The sequence below is a fragment of the Tachyglossus aculeatus genome, chromosome 5, assembly GCF_015852505.1.
Source record: "Tachyglossus aculeatus isolate mTacAcu1 chromosome 5, mTacAcu1.pri, whole genome shotgun sequence".
Taxonomy (NCBI): Eukaryota; Metazoa; Chordata; class Mammalia; order Monotremata; family Tachyglossidae; genus Tachyglossus; species Tachyglossus aculeatus.
This window is the reverse complement of record NC_052070.1, coordinates 44,640,594-44,663,174: the sequence shown is the minus strand read 5'-3', so window position 1 is coordinate 44,663,174 and position 22,581 is coordinate 44,640,594. Positions and strand designations below refer to the sequence as shown.

Sequence of the window (22,581 nt, the reverse complement as noted above, 5' to 3'; positions counted from 1 at the left end):
TGGAGAAGGAGAGAAGGAATGTGAGGAAGGGGTCAAAGTCATTAAAGAAGTTGGAAGTGGGGCCCGGAGGGCGGTAGATGACGGCTACAAGAATCTGGAGGGGGTGGTAGAGGCGAATAATGTGGGCTTCAAAGGAAGGGAAGGAAAGGGAAGGGGGAGGAGGGATAGTGCGAAAGCGACATTGGGGGGGCGAGAAGGAAACCGACACCTCCTCCTTTTCCGGTGAGTCTGGGGGGAGTGGGAGAAGAAGAGGCCTGCACTGCAGAGAGCAGCAGAAGAGACCGTGTCGTCCGGCGACAGCCATGTTTCAGTTAGGGCGAGGAGGAGTAGAGAACTGGAAAGGAAAAGGTCCAGGATGAAAGGGATCTTACTTAAAACGGAGCGGGGGTTCCAGAGGCCACACTTGGCATCAGCTGTCGAGGGTGGGGAGGGAGGGGGAAGGGTGCGAGGGGTGGGGAGGGTTTGGATTGGGATGAGTTGGCGGGGGCCTGGGCGGGGAGAGTGGGAAGGGGGGTGGTGATGGGAAAGGAGAACTGGGATGGGGTGGGGGCGGGGAGAAGGGGAGGAGGGGGGGCCGGGAGGTAGAAGCGGAGGACCTGCGCTGGTACAGAGGAATCCTTGGTAGGGGTTGAGGGGGAGCGGTCTTGGTGGGTGAGAGGGAGGGAAACAGCTGGGTGGGAGAGGGGAAGGGGAAGGTGAGGAATGGGAATGGCAGTTGGGAGCAAGGGAACTGATAGTTCATGGTGAGGTCAGCAGGGCGAGTGACAGTACCGCGGAGGCTGGGAGCCCCACGTGGAACAACCTGATGACCTTGTATCCCACCAGCGCTTGGCACATAGTACGCGCTTACCAAATCCCATTATTCTTATCATCAATAATAATAATAATACTGGGATTCCACTGTTGGGCAGGGACAGTCTCTATATGTTGCCAATTTGTACTTCCCAAGCGCTTAGTACAGTGCTCTGCACATAGTAAGCGCTCAATAAATACGATTGATGATGATGATGATTGATATTATTAATAATAATAACCTTCCTCCTCCCCTTAACGCCCAACTCTTCTCGCGTCCGGGGGTTCAGCCCCTAAACTTTTACTTCTCTCAGCGTGGCTCAGTGGAAAGAGCCGGGGCTTGGGAGTCAGAGGTCATGGGTTCGAATCCCGACTCTGCCACCCGTCTGCTGCGCGACCTTGGGTGAGTCACTTCACTTCTCCGAGCCTCAGTTCCCTCATCTGTGAAATGGGGATGAAGACCGTGAGCCCCCCCGTGGGACCACCTGATCACCTTGTATCCCCCCAGCGCTTAGAACAGTGCTTTGCATGTAGTAAGCGCTTAACAAACGCCATTATTATTATTATTATTATTATTATTATTATTATTATTTTATTTCTCTCACAGGGCTGGGCCAAGGCGGCCCGCGCCGCTCCCTTCCCCACCGCCTGAGGCCGGGGGGGAGACGGAGCATGCGCACGACCGCGGACGCGCGCGCGCGCGCACACACACACACGAGGCACTCACTCACGCACACACGCACGCGCGCGCGCGCTCTTCCCGTCCGGCGGCTGCAGCGGCGCTCCGGGCCGCGAGGGGCCGCTGTGCCGCGGCGGCGGCGGAGGGAAGGCGGGGGGGCGGTGGGGGGTGCGGTGCGCCCGGCGTCGCGTGGGGATGACGCGGGCGGGGCCGGGCGGGGCCGGTGCGCGTCCCCGTGCGGCGGGCGGGGTGAAAGGTCGCCAAGATGGCGGCGGCCTTGGGGGAGGAGGAGGCGCCGGACAACGAGGACTATTACTCGCTGCTGAACGTGCGGAGGGAGGTGAGGGCCACGTCCGCACCGCACCGCCCCGCACGGCCCGCCCCGGCCCCGGCCCCGGCCCCGCACCACCCGGCCCCGCCGGTCTGCGGGGGAGTCAGGGTCCCGGGCCCGGGCCCGGCTGCCGAAAGCGGGGCCAGGCTGGCCGCCGTGAAGCCGCCCAGGCCGCGTGACCCTCCGCGGGGGCCCGGCCTTCTCCTCCTCCTCCTCCCCCTCCCCCTCCCCTGCCTCTTCTTCCTCCGCACCCCGGCTTCCTCCTCCCCTCCACCTCCTCCACCCCCTCCTCACCCCGGCCTTCTCCTCCTCCTCCTCCTCCTTCCGGCCTCCTCCTCCTCACCCCGGCCTTCTCCACCTCCTTCACCCCGGCCTCTTCTTCCTCCTCCACCTCCTCCTCACCCCGGCCTCTTCTTCCTCCTCCACCTCCTCCTCACCCCGGCCTCCTCCTCCTCCTCCACCTCCTCCTCACCCCGGCCTCCTCCTTCTCCTCCTCCTCCCCCCGGCCTTTTCCTCCTTCTCCACCTCCTCCTCCCCCCGGCCTTCTTCTCCTCCTCCACCTCCCCCCGGCCTTCTTCTCCTCCTCCGCCTCCTCCTCCCCCCGGCCTCCTCCTCCTCCTCCTCCTCCTCACCCCGGCCTTCTCCTCCTCCTCCGCCTCCTCCTCCCCCGCCTCCTCCTCACCCCGGCCTCCTCCTCCTCCTCACCCCGGCCTCCTCCTCCTCCTCCTCTCTCCGGTCTTCTCCTCCTCCTCCTCCACCTCCTCCTCCCCCCGGCCTTCTCCTCCTCCTCCTCCTCCCTCCGGCCTTCTCCTCCTCCTCCCCCCCTCCTCCCCCCGGCCTTCTTCTCCTCCTCCTCCTCCTCCTCCTCCTCCCCCCGGCCTCCTCCTCCACCTCCCCCCGGCCTCCTTCTCCTCCTCCACCTCCTCCTCACCCCGGTCTTCTCCTCCTTCTCCACCTCCTCCTCACCCCGGCCTTCTCCTCCCCTCCACCTCCTCCAACACCTCCTCACCCCGGCCTTCTTCTCCTCCACCACCTCCTCCCCCCGGCCTTCTCCTCCTCCTCTCCCTCCTCCGCACCCCGGTCTCCTCCCCCCCCTCCTCTGCCTCTTCTTCCTCCACACCCCGGTCTCCTCCTGCTCCCCCCGGCCTCCTCCACCTCCTCCTCCTCCTGGCCTTCTCCTCCTCACCCCGGTCCCCTCCTCCTTCTACTTCCCGGTCCCCTCCTCCTTCTTCTTCTCCTCCCGACCTCCTTCTCCTCCTCCTCCTCCCTCCCCTCCTCCCCGTGCCCCCCCGAGGCCGCCCCCCAATCCACCCCGACACGGCAGCGCCAGCAGCAGCCCCCATCTGGGGACGGGGAAACTGAGGCGGGGGCGAAGGACGGAGGCAAGGTCAGGCCTGGGGCGGGCGGGGGGGTTCCCCCTGGGTGGGTTGGCCCGTGGGCGCCCGGCCCGGCCCGGGTCAGGCCCGCTGTGGGCCGCCCGCCACCTGCCCAGCCTCGGCCACCGGGACCAGAAGCAGAAGCAACGCGGCCTGGAGGCCAGAGCCCGGCCTTGGCAGTCGGAGGACCTGCCTTCTAATCCCACTTCCACCGCCTGACTGCTCTGTGACTTTGGGAGAGTCACTTGACTTCTCGGTGCCTCAGTTCCCTCATCTGTAAAATGGGGATTAATAATAATAATGGTATTTTTTAAACACTTACTATGTGCCAAACACTGCTCTAAGCACCGGGGTAGATACGTGGGGCTCCCAGTCTTCATCCCCACTTTACAGATGAGGTCACTGAGGTACAGAGAAGTGAAGTGACTTGCCCAGAGTCACACGGCAGACATGTGTGGCAGAGCTGGGATTAGAACCCACGACCTCTAACTCCCAAGCCCGTGCTCTTGCCACTAAGCCACGTTGCTTCTGTGAGCCCCACGTGGGTCAACCTGATGACCTTGTATCTACCCCAGCATTTAGAATAGTGCTTGGCACACGGTAAGAACTTAACAAATCTCATCATTATTATCATCATCATCGCCGATCAAGACCCGGAGCCATAGCGATCGGACTCGGGCCTTTTGTTTGCATTTTGCCCAGGGCAGGGCGGGGAGCTCCCCGCCCCCATAGCCTCCTCAACCCCGGCGTAATGATGCCCAGAGCCGTTGGTCTGGGTTAGCCCTGCCCAAGGTCACAGGGTGGATGGGGGGAAAAGCAGGAATTCTAACACACAGCCCCAGCGTCTGCCACATGTGTCTTCTAGAGGTTGAGCCCTCTGCCCTCGATAATCCCCGAAGGATTTTCTCATGAGAAAGAGCCAGCGCTCGCCTGGTCGTGAGCGTGTGTCTTTATAGTGACCCTCAACCTTTGGGCTTCAGGCCAGAAAGTGACCACTCAATCCCCGCTCTGACTGTGGCTCTCTGGATGACCTTGGGCCGGTCACTTCACTTAATTAAAGACCCTTGAGACAACCCATTCCTGGCTAAGGCCAGATCAGTATTTTGTCTCGGGCTGTAGCTGCTTTGGAGGAACAGTACGGTGTTTGCCTTACTAGACATCCGTCCTAATAATTGGGGATCATATCGATCGAATAATCGGTCAAGTTTATCGATCGATTTTTCAGAGCATTGTTCTCAGTGCTTGGGAGAGTACAGTCAGATTAGGACTTGTAATCTCTGAGTTTATAATCTAGAGAAGAAGACCGGCTCTAAAATTGTAGATAGAAGTTAGTAAAGATACACAGTATAGTAATTAAGCAATGTAGAAGATAGACCTTAAGTGCCTTGAGGACTCCGGGTGTGTCTACCAACTTGTACAGTGCTCTGCACACAGTGTGCAATCAGGAAATATGATTTGTTGATGGGACGGTGTGAGTACCCAGCAGGCAGCGCGGAAGGGCTGAGGTAGCAGTAGAAGGGATTTAAAGCAGGGAGTTGAGAAATTCAATGGCGAAGGCTTCCTGGAGGAGATGCGATTTCAAAAGGGCTTTGAAAAAAATTGGGAGAGCAGTGGTCTGCCAGGTGTGAAAGGAAAAGGGAGTTCAAGACAGGGAAAGTTGTAAGCGACCCCTCACATCCAAGCCGTCACCAAAACCTGCCGGTCTCAGCTCCGCAACATTGCCAAGATCCGCCCTTTCCTCTCCATCCAAACCGCTACCCTGCTCACTCAAGCTCTCATCCTATCCCGTCTGGACTACTGCACTAGCCTTCTCTCTGATCTCCCATCCTCGTGTCTCTCTCCACTTCAATCCATACTTCATGCTGCTGCCCGGATTATCTTTGTCCAGAAACGCTCTGGACATATCACTCCCCTCCTCAAAAACCTCCAATGGCTACCGATCAATCTGCGCATCAGGCAGAAACTCCTCACCCTGGGCTTCAAGGCTGTCCATCCCCTCGCCCCCTCCTACCTCACCTCCCTTCTCTCCTTCTCCAGCCCAGCCCGCACCTTCCGCTCCTCCACCGCTAATCTCCTCACCGTACCTCGCTCTCGCCTGTCCCGCCATCGACCCCCGGCCCACGTCATCCCCCAGGCCTGGAATGCCCTCCCTCTGCCCACCCGCCAAGCTAGCTCTCTTCCTCCCTTCAAGGCCCTGCTGAGAGCTCACCTCCTCCAGGAGGCCTTCCCAGATTGAGCCCCTTCTTTCCTCTCCCCCTCGTCCCCCTCTCCATCCCCCCGTCTTACCTCCTTCCCTTCCCCACAGCACCTGTATATATGTATATATGGTTGTACATATTTATTACTCTATTTATTTATTTATTTATTTTACTTGTACATTTCTATCCTACTTATTTTATTTTGTTGGTATGTTTGGTTCTGTTCTCTGTCTCCCCCTTTTAGACTGTGAGCCCACTGTTGGGTAGGGACTGTCTCTATGTGATGCCAATTTGTACTTCCCAAGCGCTTAGTACAGTGCTCTGCACATAGTAAGCGCTCAATAAATACGATTGATTGATTGATTGATTGAGAGTTTGGCAATAGAAGAGGTGTGAGTGGGACATAATGAGTAGATCTCTTCAAGATCACTAAAATTTCCCCCCACAATTTTCATGTTATGGCCTTCTAAATCTTTAATTGATTCCCTCTTGAACCTTTGTTATTTCAGGCTGGCGTAGCCTCCTCTGATGGTGAATTCCATGTTTGCCACCAGCTCTGGGAAGAAGCCCATGAGACTACGTATTTTACTTTGAAAAACTTACCTATGCAGCAACTTTTTATAACCCACTAGCCCCTCACTTAGAAAAATCATCATCATCAATCGTATTTATTGAGCGCTTACTGTGTGCAGAGCACTGTACTAAGCGCTTGGGAAGTACAAATTGGCAACATATAGAGACAGTCCCTACCCAACAGTGGGCTCACAGTCTAAAAGTCTAAAATCCCAGGCAGTAAAATGAAAACAACCCCTGTTCCTTACCCCATAATGCTGACCATACCTTGGGAGGGCATATGGGCCGGTGGGAAAGCTTCCTTTGCCTCAGATCTCTGAGATGATTGGGATGATGTCTAGAGCATTGAAATTTGGCCCCATGATTTTTATTGAGCTGACACGGGAGTCACTCAGTCTATCAGCGGTATTTATTAAGCACCTATTAATTAATTCATTATGGTATTTGTTAAGCGCTTACTATGTGCCAAGCACTGTTCTAGACACTGGGGTAGATACAAGGTGATCAGGTTGTACCACGTGAGGCTCACAGTCTCCATCCCCATTTTACAGATGAGGTGAGGCACAGAGAAGTTAAGTGACTTGCCCAAGGACACACAGCTGACGAGTGGTGGAACCGGGATTAGAACCCATGATCCCTGACTCCCAAGCCCGGGCTCTTTCCACTAAGCCACGCCGCTTCCCTAATTGTGTGCAGAGCACTGTCCTAAGCACTTGGGAGAATACAGTACAACTGCATTGGTAGACGTATTCCCCTCCCACAAGGAGCACTCAGATTCGCTTCTTTGTAAACACTTAGTACGGCGCTCTGCCCACAGTAAGCGCTCAGTAAATAGGATTAAATGAAGTAGTTAGCTAAGTGCAAAGCAAAAGGCATCGTATGGCTGCCGGTCAAATCCATATTAATAAAAGAGCCTGTTTTGCACCTTTCCCGGTGGCAGAGTTATGATAGGTGAGTGGTCCGTTTTATGATACAGGAGTGGACGGACTGCTCTCACCCCTCCTCCCCCCGACCTGAAAGGGTTGGGAAGGCACTAAACCGGGGCTCTGGACCAAGTTTCCATTTCAGTTAGTCAATCGCATTTATTGAATGCTTATTGTGTGCATAGCACTGTACTAAACACTTGGGAGAGTACACTTTAACAATATAATCAATCAATCAATTGTATTTATTGAGCGCTTACTGTGTGCAGAACACTGTATTAAGCGCTTGGGAAGTACAAGTTGGCAACATATAGAGACAGTCCCTACCCAACAGTGGGCTCACAGTCTAAAAGGGGGAGACAGAGAACAAAACCGAACATACTGACAAAATAAAATAGAATAGATATGTACAAGTAAAAGAAATAGAGTAATAAATATGTACAAACATATATACAGGTGCTGTGGGGAAGGGAAGGAGGTAAGATGGGGGGGATGGAGGGGGGAGAGGAAGGAAGGGGCTCAGTCTGGGAAGGCCTCCTGAGGGAGGTGAGCTCTCAGTAGGGCCATTTCCTGCCCAAAGTGAGCTTATAGTCCAGAGTTGAGAAGCAGCATGGCTCAATGGAAAGATCCCGGGCTTGGAAGTCAGAAGTCATGGGTTCTAATCCTGGCTCCTCCACATGTCTAATGCGTGACCTTGGGCAAGTCATTTAGCTTCTCTGAGCCTGTTGCCTCATCTGTAAAATGGGTATTAAGCCTGTGAGCCCCATGTGGGGCAACCTGATCAGCTTGTATCCCTCCCCACAGCGCTTTAGAACTGTGCTTCGCACATAGCGCTTAACAAATGCCGTCATTATTATTATTAAAGGGGGAAATAGACATTATCCTCTAGAGGGATTTTACAGGGGTGGGAAGTCAAACCTAAAGTCCAAGCCTTGGCAGTCTAATTGGAGAGGAGAAAAAATGGAATCAGTTTTTTAGTTACTTGACTTGGGTTTGCCAGTTGTATAGTAACCAGGGAGAATGTCGGGTATCAGAGTTTCTCACGGTTCAGGATCCACCACGTTTCTCCCCACTGAGAGCCCAGAGGAGGGTCGGGGAAAGCAGCGTGGACTAGTGGAAAAGAGCACGCGTCTGGGAATCAGAGGACCCGAGTTCTAATCCTGACTCCACCACTTGCCAGCTGTGTGGCCTTGGGTAAGCCACTTCACTTTTCTGGGACTGTTAGCTCATCTATAAAATGAGGATTAAGATTGTGAGACAGAGGCGTTGTCTAACCTGATCGTCTTGTTTCTGCCCCGGCACTTTAGTACAGTGCCTGGCACATAGTAGCAAATACCACTTAAAAAGAAAAAAAAAAACTGAGCCAGAAGACCTTGGGTGAGAAGTGGTAGCAAAGCAAGGAAGGGTGGGGCACAGGGGATCAGCTTTCTCCTGCTACTCCTGCTACGACTTCCCCCTCCCCTTCATTTCTTCACCTCGTTGCACTGGGGACCCCGTCACTGTTCACGTGGCTCAGTTTATGTTCTGCCTAACTACTATAACAGTCACTCAATCACTCTTATTTATTGAGCGCTTACTGTGTGCAGAGCGCTGTACGTCTTGAGGGTTTTAATAATAATAATGGAATTTAAGCCCTTACTATGTGCCAAGCACTGTTCTAAACGGTGGTGTAGATACAAGGTAATCAGGTTGTCCCACGTGGGGCACACAGTCTTCATCATCATCATCATCATCAATCGTATTTATTGAGTGCTTACTGTGTGCAGAGCACTGTACTAAGCGCTTGGGAAGTACAAGTTGGCAACATATAGAGACAGTCCCTACCCAACAGTGGGCTCACAGTCTAAAAGGGGGAGACAGAGAACAAAACCAAACATACTAATAAAATAAATAGAATAGATATGTACAAGTAAAATAAATAAATAAATAGAGTAACAAATATGTACAAACATATATACATATATACAGGTATATACATATATACAGGTTTTACAGTATATACAGTCTTAATCCCCACTTTACAGATGAGGTAACTGAGGCACAGCAGATAAGTGGTGGAGCTGGGATTAGAACCCATGTCTGACTCCCAAGCCCATGGTCTTTCCACAAAGCCACGCTGCTTTTTAGGTGTAACGGAGGGAAAGAGCTATCTGTACCAAAATTGCTCTGTTTAACAAGGAGCTGCTTCAGCGTTCCTGGGTTTGGGGAGAAGCAAATGTCTCCATTTCCACAATCTCAAGAAGCAGTTTGGGAGCAGAAAGAAAGACATTTCCCCAAGGATCAAGTTTGAGTTCCACAAAGCAGTTTCCTTCAAGGGATTGGGCAAAAGTCCAGTTAGCTTCCACTATAAAAATAGTCCCCCAAAGGTATAATGGTAGAAGCAGACTAGGCAAGGCAGTTTCCACCTGGCCTTAAAAAACTCTCTTTCCACGTGTGTTTACTTTTCTTCTTTAGAGAACAAGAGACCATCTTCCGGTCTCACACTGGGAAGCGAGACGATCCTTCTTATTTCATAATACTTTCATTAAGTAGGGCCCAGAGAGCTGGGGGGCAGCGGGGGTTGAAAGTGTGTTTTGGCCGTCTGAGATCTGAGAGAGGGCTATCTGAAATGATGTCCGGAGGGGAGAGAGACTTTTAGACTGTGAGCCCACTGTTGGGTAGGGACTGTCTCTGTGTGTTGCCAATTTGTACTTCCCAAGCGCTTAGTACAGTGCTCTGCACATAGTAAGCGCTCAATAAATACGATTGATGATGAGAGCGAGTGTTCCTTAATGGAGATTTGGGCTGGATCCTTCCAGTTCGGGGGTCGGCGATCTGTGGCCCTGCTTGGAATAAACGTGGCTCTCCGGCTGGGGAGAGGGCAGGGTGGGGAGCCCCCCACCAGGCACCCCACAACTCCCAGTGCAGCACCAGATGGCACTTGGCCTCTGAGCTCCTGCTGCCCCATTGCTGCCGGGGCGGGCACGGGAAGGCGGGGATCGCATCTACGCACTCTGTGTGATTGAATTCTCTCCCAAGCTCTTCGTACAATGTTCCGGGCACAGTAAGTGCTCAGTAAGTACCACCGATTGCTGATGGATTCGGGTGAGAGGAGGCAGCCTTAGGCAGGCTCCCTAGCTCCTGTGAGCAAAGAGCCATGAGCAGGCCGGCTGGGACCCCTCTGTCAGGCAGGGTGGGTCAGTGGGTGACCCCCCGCTCTGGTCAGATCTAAACCACTTGGAATGAAAAACTCATTCCTGCCCTGGAGGTTCTGTGGGATCGGCAGCTCTCCGGAGGCTGAGGCTTTGGGCGGGAACAATCAATCAATCAGTCGTATTTATTGAGCGCTTACTGTGTGCAGAGCACTGTACTAAGCACTTGGGAAGTACAAGTTGGCAACATATAGAGACAGTCCCTACCCAACAGTGGGCTCACAGTCTAGAAACAGACTCCAGACCCCCATCCCCGCAGCCCTTGGACAGGAAGGCCTGCCCCGGCCCTGCTCGAGCCCGAGCAATAACAGCAGCTCCCGCCGATACCTGCCGTGGGGTGGGGACGGACGGTGTCAAGTCGGTAGATTTACTGATCGCTTACTGGGTGCAGAATGCTGTACAAAGCACTTGAGAGAGTCCCATCCAAAAGAGTAGTGCCTCGCTCTGAGTTAGGCTGAGCAGGTATCACCTGACCCCGGAGACCTCAGTGCAGTCCCTTACAGAAGGATGGCGGGGCCCCTGTGGTCTGCAGGTGGGCCTGGCGGCCTCGTGAGCACTGCCCTCTCTTTCAGTGGTATTTGTTGAGCACTTACTGTGTTCAGAGCACAGAGCTTGGGAGAGAGTGCAGTGCAAGAGAGGTGGTCAATGCAATCCCTGCCTTGCCCTTGCCTTCCTGCACCCCTTGGGCAGCTAAGGGCCAGAAGGAGTTCAGAAGCCAGGAGAGTTGCCAGGAAAGGAGAGTTAGGGGGAATATGCTAACCGTAGCCAGTCAATCAATCAATCAATCCATCGTATTTATTGAGCACTTACTGTGTGCAGAGCACTGTACTAAGCGCTTGGGAAGTACAAGTTGGCAACATATAGACACAGTCCCTACCCAACAGTGGGCTCACAGTCTTAAGTCGTGGTCCGTTGTGCCACCCCGCCCCTCTGTTTCCACCACCCGTTTTCACCTCTTCTCCCTTCTCTTTCCCTCTCTCCCTTTCACCTTCCTTCGTGTTCCCTCCTGTTTCCTTTCTCTCCCTTCCCCCTTTCCCCCTTCCTTCTCCTCCACCCAGCCTGACAAAGTCTTCTGACCGTGCCGTGTGCAGGGTGGCAGAGTAACATCGTGGGTCATGTGTAGGGGGGAGGTCCCAGAAAACGAATCCCTGGGCCCCACGAGTGACAGTTAGGTTTGGCCCAGATGCCACCAGGTGGGAATTGTGCAGGAAACGGGCATTTAAAACCATTTATTCACAGTGAAGTAAGCTAAAGGTAATGTGGGCTTAAATTATATATGACTGGCTCTCTCTGAACCAACTGCACAGAGCTTTCATTTTGGTTTGCTCTTCTGTGCAGAAAGGTTGTTAGCTTCTCTTCTAGTCCTTTGTAATTATGGGACCAGCAAAAAGGGGGAAAAAAAGCAAAACTCATTTCTTCCCTTGGGCTCTTGGGTATGTGTTTCTGAAACAGTAGGTAGGAATGCCTCAGTGTTGTCTCCATCAACCAGTCAATCAATCAGTGGTATTTAGAGAAGCAGTGTGGCTCAGTGGAAAAGAGCCCAGGCTTTGGAGTCAGAGGTCATGGGTTCAAATCCCAGCTCCGCCAATTGCCAGCTGTGTGACTTTGGGCAAGTCACTTAACTTCTCTGGGCCTCAGTTCCCTCATCTGTAAAATGGGGATTAAGACTGTGAGCCCCCCGTGGGACAACCTGATCACCTTGTAACCTCCCCAGCGCTTAGAACAGTGCTTTGCACACAGTAAGCGCTTAATAAATGCCATTATTATTATTATTATTTATTGAACATTTACTAGAAGCAGCGTGGCTCAATGGAAAGAGCACGGGCTTGGGAGTCAGAGGTCATGGGTTCTAATCCCAGCTCCGCCAGTTATCAGCTGTGCGACTTTGGGCATAATAATAATGATGGCATTTGTTAAGCGCTTACTATGTGCAAAGCACTGTTCTAAGCGCTGGGAGAGGGGATACAAGGTGATCAGGTTGCCCCATGTGGGGCTCACAGTCTTAATCCCCATTTTACAGATGAGAGAACTGAGGCTCAGAGAAGTTAAGTGACTTGCCCAAAGTCACACAGCTGACAAGTGGTGGAGCCGGGATTAGAACCCATGACCTCTGGCTCCCAAGCCCGGGCTCTTTCCACGGAGCCACGCTGCTTCTCTGTTGCTTAAGTGGGCATGTCACTTAACTTCTCTGTGCCTCAGTTACCTCATCTGTAAAATGGGGATGAAGACTGTGAACTCCTCGTAGAGCAACCTGATCACCTTGTGTCCTCCCCAGTGCTTAGACAGTGCTTTGCATATAGTAAGTGCTTAACAAATGCCATTATTATTTTTTCTAAGCTCTTGGGCGATTATAGTACAACAGAGTTAGCTGCTTCCCCTCAAAGACAAAGACTGTAATCGTAAATGCCAAAGAACCAGAATAAAGTTGGATTTCTTCCTCCCTAAATGTAGTTATTATTATTATTAATAGTAAGCAAGTTCATTCATTCATTCATTGTCATATTTATTGAGCGCTTACGCACTGTACTAAGCGCTTGGGAAGTCCAAGTTGGCAACATATAGAGACGGTCCCTACCCAACAGTGGGCTCACAGTCTAGAAGGGGGAGACAGAGAACAAAACAAAACATATTAACAAAATAAAATAAATAGAATAAATATGTACAAATAAAATAAATAGAGTAATATGTATATATCTATACATATATATTTGCATATATATAAGCAAGTTCCATCAGGAGGTGGCTGAAAGTTTTTTCCCAAGTGAGATTTTAAAGTCCATGTGGTAATTGTCTTTCCCCTACTTGCCTGCTTCTCTCATTATTGTCCATTGCAAATGTATTTCAGTAAAACCCAGATTTTTTTTTCACTGATTATTATTTCTCCTCCCCCACGTTGGTAATGTAATTAATATTTTTTTGCTCAGATAGAAGTTACTAAAGCATCAGGAAGTATTTTATGCATTTGATTTTTTTTTTAATGCCTATGGAGAGACACAGGGGATTTGAGATTTCCAAATTTTCCCCTCTGGGCTCGAGTTAGAGGTTAATTTAACTCTATCTCCTATCTCTCCATCTCCTGCTTTTGAGCTCTTAGAGGTCATTGCTCTCCAGCCTGTGGCACTTGAGAATAATCTTGTTTTCAGAACTGTTACTAGTGGGTTGAGAGAACTGACGTGGGGGGACCTTGGGTGAGTCATGAACTTCTCTGTGCCTCAGTTCCCTCATATGCAAAATGGGGATTCAATCCCTGTTCTCCCTCCTGCTTAAACTATGTGCCCCATATGGTACCAGATAATCTTGTATCTACCCCAGCATGTAGTATGGTACTTGGTACATAGTAAGCATGTAACAAATACCACAATCATTATTATCATTATTATTATTTTTATTCAGCATGGCCCAATGGAAAGAGCACAGGTCTAGGTGTCAGAGGACCTGGTTTCTAACCGTGGCTCCACCACTTGTCTGCTGTGTGACCCTAGGCAAGCCATTTCACTGATTTGGCCTCAGTTACCTCATCTGGAAAATGGGAATTAAGACCGAGCTCCATGTGGGACAGGGACTGTGCCCAACCCAATTAACTTGTATCTACTCCAGCAGTTAGTACAGTGCCTGGCACATAGTAAGCCCTTAACAAATGCCATTATTACTATTATTGTTACTATTATCATCATCATCATTGAGCTTTTTCCTCCATGTCCCAGGGTATGAAGCTGCTAGAATTCCTGCTTGAGACCACTAACTACCCTAAGGGCCTTACACAGGTTCTGCACCCAAGAGATTATCATCCATATTTATTCATTCATTCATTCAGTCGTATTTATTGAGCACTTACTGTGTGCAGAGCACTGTACTAAGCACTTGGGAAGTATGTCGGCAACATACAATAATGATAGCATTTATTAAGCACTTACTATGTGCAAAGCACTGTTCTAAGTGCTGGGACATATAGAGACAGTCCCTACCCAACAACGGGCTCACAGTCTAGAAGGGGAAGACAGACAACAAAATGAAACATGTTATATACACAAATGCTGTTGGGCTGGGAGAGGGGGGTAGAGCAAAGGGAGCGAGTCGGGCCGATGCGGAGGGAAGGGCGAGCTGAGGACAAGGGGGGGGCTTAGTCTGGGAAGGGCTCTTGGAGAAGAGAGATTTAGAGATTTGAAGGGTGAGGGGAGTGTGATTGGCAGGTTTGAGGGACAGAGGGCATTTCAGGCCACAGGTAGGATGTGGGCCAGGAGGTCAATGGAGGGACAGGCAAGAACGAGGTACAGTGAGAAGGTAAATACTAGAGGATAGGACTAGGAGGATGAAAAGGAGGACTATGAGAACGAAAATGACAACAAGGAGGGCAACAAAAAGGACGAGGAGGATAAGGGGCAGGAGGAGAGCAACGAGGAGGAGGAGAAGATGACAAGAAGGAAGATGAGGATGAGGAGAAGGATGAAAAGGACAAGGAGGACAAAGGCAAGAAAGGGGAGGGTGGCGAGAAGGGAGAGGGGGCAAAGAGACCAAGGAGGAGGACAAAGACAAGGAGGATGAGGATGATGAGAAAGAGGGCGGGTGGAGGTACTGATATTATTCCAGAATTTGCAACCTCCAGTGACACTGTCTTCCACCTTGCCGTCTCTGTCATTTGTAGAAAATTTACTCTGGAGTTTAGAATGGGACCATTTTCTTGTACTTTTGAAGCAGTTTGTAATTTGGTGCCACTTTATACTTCCTTTTTGACTTTTAACCACAGAATTTTCAGTTTTTGAGATTCCAAAATAGTGACGATAACTATAAGTGCATGTATCTGTCCTGTGAATTCTTTTTAAGACAGAATATGGCATTTTTTAGAAGCTACTTGCTGTATGTGATTCCCCTTCCAGACTGTAAGTTCCTTGTGGGCAGGGAACATAACAACCAACTCATAGATTGTACTCTTCCAAGTGCTTAGCACAGAGCTTTACATGCAGGGTGTGCTCAGATAACATTGATGGATTGATTGGTTGATTGTACTTGTTGCTGTACAACCAGTCCTCTGCTATTCTGGTTGAATTGCCAAACATTCTTTGTCTTGGGAGTTAGACAGTGTATTTCTGCATTCGCACACACACACCCACCCCACACCCTGTTAGTTTTCTAAGATTGTTATTGAGTTAAGATCCTAAAATACTGTGTGGGTGCGACCGAAGACACCAACGATACCCAAGACTAGATTGTCAAAACCTTTTTCTTTACTTTTCTGTTCAAACTCGGGTCCTGCGTTTTTGCCTGGTACTTTGCTAAGGTCGGAATGTGTAGTCAGCAGTTTAAGACCACATGACAGAGAGGCTAGATAAGCGCCTTCAACGAACCTCACCCAGCTATCACATTTTGGGGCTGGGCATTTCCTGTAAGCTGATTAACTCCAGGCCCCTGAGCTCTCCCCTGGCACAGCCCTGGAGTTCAGGTGTCAAAGTACGTCATGGTCAGGACCGGCGTGCTGGGAGGCAGTGGCTGTTCTGTTCCTCCAACCATGCCACGGCTACTGCTGGAGGCAGGATAATAGTGATAATGATATGGTATTTAATAATGATGGCATTTATTAAGCGCTTACTATGTGCAAAGCACTGTTCTAAGCGCTGGGGAGGTTACGAGGTGATCAGATTGTCCCACGGGGGGGCTCACAGTCTTAATCCCCATTTTACTGATGAGGTAACTGAGGCACAGAGAAGTGAAGTGACTTGCCCAAAGTCACACAGCTGACAATTGGCAGGGCTGGGACTTGAACCCATGACCTCTGACTCCAAAACCCGTGCTCTTTCCACTGAGCCATGCTGCTTCTCTGGTATTTGTTAGGCACGTAGTATGTGTCAAGCACTGTTGTAAGTGCTGGGGCAAGATACAAGCTAATCAGGTTGGACACAGCCCCTAGCCCACGTGGGGCTCACAGTCTTAATCCCCATTTTAAAGAAGAGGGAACTGAGGCACAGAGAAGTGAAGTCACTTGCCCAAGGCCACACAGCAGACATGTGGCGGAGCCAGAATTAGAACCCAGGTCCTTTTGACTCCCGGGCCTGTTCTCTATCCACTAAGCCATGCTCACACTGGCCTAGGGTCCTGGCTTAAATCTGGGGGGTTGTGTCCTTATGGACTGCTACTGCATTAAGGAGAACTCGTGGGATAGCACTCATCCTCCGTCCAATAATAATAATTGTGGGATTTGCTGAGCACTTACTAGGTGCCAAGCACTGAATTAAGTGCTGGGGTAGATACAGGATAGGTCCGATACAGTCTCTTGTCCCACTTGGGGCTCATGGTCTAAGTAGGAGGGATCAGACTGAACCGTGATTTTGGAAAGCCCGTTCCCTGATTTTGTCATCGTGTTTTGTTTTGTCTATTAATGGTATTTGTTAAGCGCTTACTGTGTGCCAGACCCTGTACTGAGCACTGGATAGATACAAGCTATTCAGGTTGGACTCGCAGTTCATGTCCCACGTGGGGCTCACAATCTTAAGCTCCATTTTGCAGGTGAGGGACCTGAGGCCTAGAGAAGTGAAGTGACTTGCCCAAGGTCACGCAGCAGACGAGTGGCAGAGCTGGAAGTAATAATAATGATAATGGCATTTATTAAGCGCTTACCATGTGCAAAGCACTGTTCTAAGCGCTGGGGAGGTTACAAGGTGATCAGGTTGTCCACGGGGGGCTCACGGTCTTCATCCCCATTTTCCAGATGAGGGAACTGAGGCCCAGAGAAGTTAAGTGATTTGCCCAAGTAGAACCCTGGTCCTCTGACTCCCCGTCCCGGGCTCTTTCCCCTAGATCACGCTGTTTCTCTGTGTTCTGTGGGACCATATGTTCTGGCAGAACCAAGTGTGATGGAATTGCCCAGGCAGGCTCTTTTGTTCTTAGCCCTTTCTTTCACTGCTTTTGGCTTTGTGAGAAGAGCAGACTTCCTAGCAACCTCTTGTTTTGTCAGCATTTGCTCTAAGTGCAGTAACAAGCCACTTGGAAGGAGAATATTTCACCGTGGGGCCCGCAGAGCAACTGTTTTTTGTTTTTGTTTTTTATTTTAAAATGTTTCTGCACTTGAGAGTTGGGCTAGTTTCTCTCAGCAAGTGAGGCCCCCCTCTGCCCCCCAGTACTGTCCATTCCCACCTGGGTAGCTCAACACTTGACACCGGGTTGGGTTCTGTTTTTATGATATTTGTTAAACACTTACTATGTGCCAGGCACCGTTCTAAGCGCTGAGGTAGCTACATGCTGATCAGGTGGGACACAGTCCCTGTCCCGGATGGGGATCACAGTCCAATCCCCATTTTACAGATGAGGTAACTGAGGCACAGAGAAGTGAAGCGACTGGCCCAGGGTCACAGAGCAGACTCTTGACGGAGCTGGGATTAGAACCCGGGTCTTTCTGACTCCCAGGCATGTCCTGTATCCATTGGGCCACACTGCTTCTCACTGGTTCCCCTGCGAATGGCAGAACTATGACTGACGTTCCAGCTTGGCTCTTCCACCTGGCCTGAAGCAGAGGAAATAATAATGATGGTATTTATTAGTGCTTACTGTCTGCCAAGCACTGTTCTAAGCGCTGAAAAACACTGGGGGTCCATCCAAGTCATTTGGACATGAGCTGAAGAGACCTTGTGCCTCCTTCCCCCCAACCCCGGCGAACAGTACATATTGGTGTAATTCACACTAGTGGTTAATTGGATGCTTTTCGTATTTGCTTATCAAAAACTTGCTTTGGTTGCCTAGACAGAAGGGCCCAGCAAGTGGTTAGCTGAACCCAAAAATGAGTTATTGGGCTACGTAGCCACACCCTCAGACTCTGGTATCTCTTCCAGAAGGGAGAAGATGGGTTCATCCATTGCCATCCTTATCCTCTTCCTATTTGGCAGCCTGCGATTATCTTTTTTTTTTAAAATATATAGTATTTGTTAACCGGTCCCTGTGTGACAAGCACTGTACTAAGCGCTGGGGTAGATACAACCTAATCAGGTTGGACATAGTCCCACAAGGGACTCACAGTCTTAAGTTAATCAATCAATCAAAAGTGTTTATTGAGCGCTTACTGTGTGCAGAGCACTGTACTAAGCAATTGGGAAGTACAAGTTGGCAACATATAGAGACAGTCCCTACCCAACAGTGGGCTGACTTAACTCAAGTTAAGTGACTTGCCCAAAGTCACACACAGCAGTCAATCAATCAATCGTATTTATTGAGCGCTTACTGTGTGCAGAGCACTGTACTAAGTGCTTGGGCGGAGCTCGGATTAGAACCCAGGTCCTTCTCCCAGGCCTGTGCTATAGCCACTAAGCCCCACTACTTCTCATCTTCCCCTGATGCATCTGCAGTCCCGGGGAGCGGATTGTTTGGGAACTTGCTTGTACCAGCATCATTGTTGGCAAGTGTAAGCCCCTGTCATGCAGCCAACCACTCATGACGGCTAGGGATTAGTGTCTGAATGATTATTTAAGGGAAGAGAACTGAAAATTTGCCTCAAATGCAGGGAAGTTTGTTCTCGGGGTTATTTTAGGATCTAAGGCCTGATAAAAACTTCCCAGAAAAGGAAAAAAAATAACAAACCACCAGATCAAATGAACCCAAGTCCTACCTTTAGGGCCACCTCGGTGATTTTAGCCAGCACCCCAGTGACCTTGACTGTAGGGATGAAACTTGAGACTGATGTACATATCTATTCTATTTATTTTATTTTGTTTGTATGTTTGGTTTTGTTCTCTGTCTCCCCCTTTTAGACTGTGAGCCCACTGTTGGGTAGGGACTGTCTCTATATGTTGCCAATTTGTACTTCCCAAGCGCTTAGTACAGTGCTCTGCACATAGTAAGCGCTCAATAAGTACGATTGATGTTCCTGTCTGTTTGGAGTTGAGCCTCCTGGGTTTGGTCATTTGGGATTTCCAAGACAACCAGAATATATTCCCACTGACAGGGAGGAACAAGGAAGTATCAGTGAATGAGGAAAGGGCAGCACTCCACCCGTGCCATGCTGATAGTGAAGGGATAGCAAGTGAAGGAATTTCTTTAAGTTGTTATTTCCGGCCATGTCCTTACCTAAAATGGAGATTGGAGCAAAGCCCAACTCGGTTGCACCTTCTTTTGACAAGTACGTCCTCTGCCGCCTTCCAAAGGGCTCAGCCTTTTACGCGATTCAATATCTCCCAACAGGATCCAATAACATTTAACCACCTTTCCGGTCACAAAGCAGAGTTCTTAGTCAGCACAGAGAGCTGCCATCCTGCCTTGATGTTCATTAGCTACCAAATCTGTTCTTCCCCTTACCCCCCCACCCCATTAAAATGCTGCAGGAACACTAAAGTGTCACCAAAAATTATTGTTTTTTATTAGCTGATGCAGTTTTAAAAATCAGATTAGTACAGAACATATGGACAGTGATGAATCTACAGTTGTAGTAATTAGGCAAACTTCCCAGTAGCCAATAGAATGCGATTTTGAGGCGTAATTTTTAAAATGCAATCGTGAAGAGCCTGACGTGAAAGTCTAGCTCAGAATTACAGGCTTTTAAACACTAAAACTTAACACTGGGTCCTCCCTTTTATGAACATAAATGTTCAACATTATTGTTCAGATTTCTTCTGAACATAATTTAAGCTCTAACGGCTTTAAAGCAAGTTGTCCCAGGAGAAACCTCACATAGCACAACTCCAGAAGACACACAATCACCAAGACACCGTTTCTAAATATCTCTCAGATGGTCTTTGGAGACACGGTATTTTGCCCCAACAAGACAGTTTGACAGGTCATAGTTAAACTAGTGGGAGGTTAATTTGGAGGAAAAGGCAAAGACAAGCTAGCCACCTTTTCAGCTAGTGCCCTGATGCTTTTCTGTGAGAGAGATTCCACAGTAGTCAAGCTGACTTGGACCAACAAGCTTTGAATGGAAAATCAGCATCTTGGCCTAGCAGATAGAGCGCGGGCCTGAGAGTCAGAAGGACCTGGATTCTAATTGCAGCTCCACCATCTGTCTGGTGTGTGACCTTGGGTCAGTCACATAACTTCTCCGTATCTGTTACCTCATCTGTAAAATGGGGGTGAAGACTGTGCACCCCATATGGGAGAGTGACTGTGTCCAACCTGATTAGATTGTCTACCCCAGCGCTTAATGCAGTGCCTGGCACATAGCACGTGCTTAACAGATACCATTTTTTAAAAAAAGGAAAGACGGAGCCAAGTGAGGTTTTGCTAATTCTATTGAATTGTCCTCTTGCAAGTGCTTACAAGTGCAAGAGTGAAGCTGAAGGGAGTGGGAGAAGAGGACAAGAGGGCTTAGTGAGAAGGAGATGTGCCTTCAGTAAGGCTTTGACAGCAGGGGAGTATTGTCGGTCGGATATGAGAAGGGAGAGGCCAGAGGCAGGACGTGGGTGAGTGGTCGAAGGTGAGAAAGGTGAGACTGAGATACAGTGAAAAGGTAACATTCGAGGAGGAAAGTGCAGGATGGGTTGTAGTAGGAGAGTGGTGAGGTAGGACGGTGTAAGGTGATTGAGTGCTTTCAAGCCAATGGTGAGGAGTTTCTGTTTGATGTGGAGGTGGATGGGAAACCCCTGAAGGTTCGTGAGTGGGGAAGCATGGCCTGAATGTTTTTGTAGAAAAATGATCTGAGCAGCAGGGTGAAGTATGGACTGGAGTGGGGAGAGGCAGGAGGCTGGGAGGTCAGCGAGGAGGATGAAGCAGTAATCCAGGCAGGATAGGATAAGTGATTGGATTAACGTGGTAGCATTTGAATGGAGAGGAAAGGACAGATTTTAGAGATGTGAAGGTCACACCGGCAGGATTTAGTTAGTGATGGATTGAACATCTGGGCTGAATGAAAGGAGTCAAGGATAACGCCAAGGTTACCAGCTTGTGAGGCAGAAAGGATGGTGGTGCCATCTACAGTGATGGGAAAATCAGATGGGGGACAGGGTTTGGGTGGAAAGATAAAGGAGTCCTGTTCTGCATATAGGAAGTGCTCAGTAAATACCATTGATTGATTGATTACTATTCTTTGCCTTCAGCTCTCATACTAGACACTCATTCACTCAGCCACGCAGTTGTGGGAGGCTGGCCCTCCAGCTCTTGGTGTGTGCCGGGCACTGTATTATGAGCTGGGGTGAATACAAGCGAATTGGGTTGGACACAGTCCCTTGTCCCAGATGGGGCTCACAGTCTCATTCCCCGTTTTACAGATGAGGTGAGTGAGGCACAGAGAAACAATCAATCAATCAATCGTATTTATTGAGCGCTTACTATGTGCAGAGCACTGTACTAAGCACCTGGGAAGTACAAGTTGGCAACATATAGAGACAGTCCCTACCCAATAGTGGGCTCACAGTCTAGAAGGAAGTGAAGTGACTTGCCCAAGCTCACACAGCAGACACGTGGCGGAGCCAGGATTAGAACCCACGACCTTCCGACTCCCAGGCCCGAGCTCTGTGCACTATGCCATGCTGCTCAGACAGATCCCGTGTCCAGAATACTTCTCCAGGTGCTTCAGTTGGGGAGCAAGTTAGTAACTCTGGCAATGGTCTAGTAGTTTGAAGGTAGCAGGGATGTTACTGCTAAATCCTTCCTGTTCTTCCTCCACAACATTTCCTAGATCTACCCCCTTCCTCTCCAACCAGGGTCACCACTCTTGTTCAGGGTCTCACTGTGCCACAATTAGATAGATGACACTATCAGCCTCCACACTGGCCTGCCAACCTCTGTCCTCTGTCAGTCAGTCAGTGGTATTGCTGATTTACTGTGTGCAGAACACGGTACTAAGCACTTGGGAGAGCATAATACATCGGAGTTGGGAAACACGGCCCCTGCCCAAAATGAGCTTGCCGATCATCATTTTACAATCAATCAATCAATCGTATTTATTGAGCGCTTACTGTATGCAGAGCACTGTACTAAGCGCTTGTGAAGTACAAGTTGGCAACATATAGAGACAGTCCCTACCCAACAGTGGGCTCACATTGCACGGTTTGGATATCCCCGATCGTCCAAAGTCTCCAGTGGCTAATAATTTTCCTTTCCGACAAACACAAACTCCTGCCCGTTGGCTTCAAGGCTCGCCCAAGTCTGCTTTCTCCATCTTCCAGATTGACTCTCTCCACCACCACCCCAATTCACCAGCTCACACTCCTTACCCTTCCCAAACCCATCTAATTACTGTCCCTCATTCTTGACTCTCCCATCTCCAATTCTCACTCACATCATTCCCCCTACCAGGAACCCGCTTCTCTTTTCAATCCACCAGACTGCAGCTCTCCACATCTTGAAAGACTTCCTAAAACTCCAAGAAACCTTCTCTGACCAATCAGTTAATCTGTGGTATTTCTCGAGTGCTTACTTTTTGCTACACACTGTACCCCGATCTCTACTATCTCTCTGCCAGCCCCTTGCCCATGTCCTTCCTCTGGCTTGGAACTTTCTCCCCCTTCATAAATAGTACATCATCATTCTCCTTTCCTTCAAAGCCTTGTTCAAGTCACATCTCCAAGAGGCCTTCCCTGGCTAAGCCCTCATTTCCCCTACTCCCT

The 22,581-nt window shown here is 50.0% G+C and overlaps 1 protein-coding gene across 1 annotated transcript in view; it reads left to right on the top strand.

Annotated features, from left to right (window-relative positions):
• The first annotated feature begins 1,733 nt into the window (after window positions 1–1,733).
• The window catches only part of DNAJC11 (DnaJ heat shock protein family (Hsp40) member C11), a 75,854-nt gene continuing 55,006 nt past the window's right edge, over window positions 1,734–22,581 (top strand). The window contains exon 1 of the mRNA XM_038747189.1: window positions 1,734–1,811. Coding sequence (XP_038603117.1) covers window positions 1,737–1,811 — 75 coding nt within the window. The 5' untranslated portion in view covers window positions 1,734–1,736. The remainder of the gene's footprint in view (window positions 1,812–22,581) is intronic.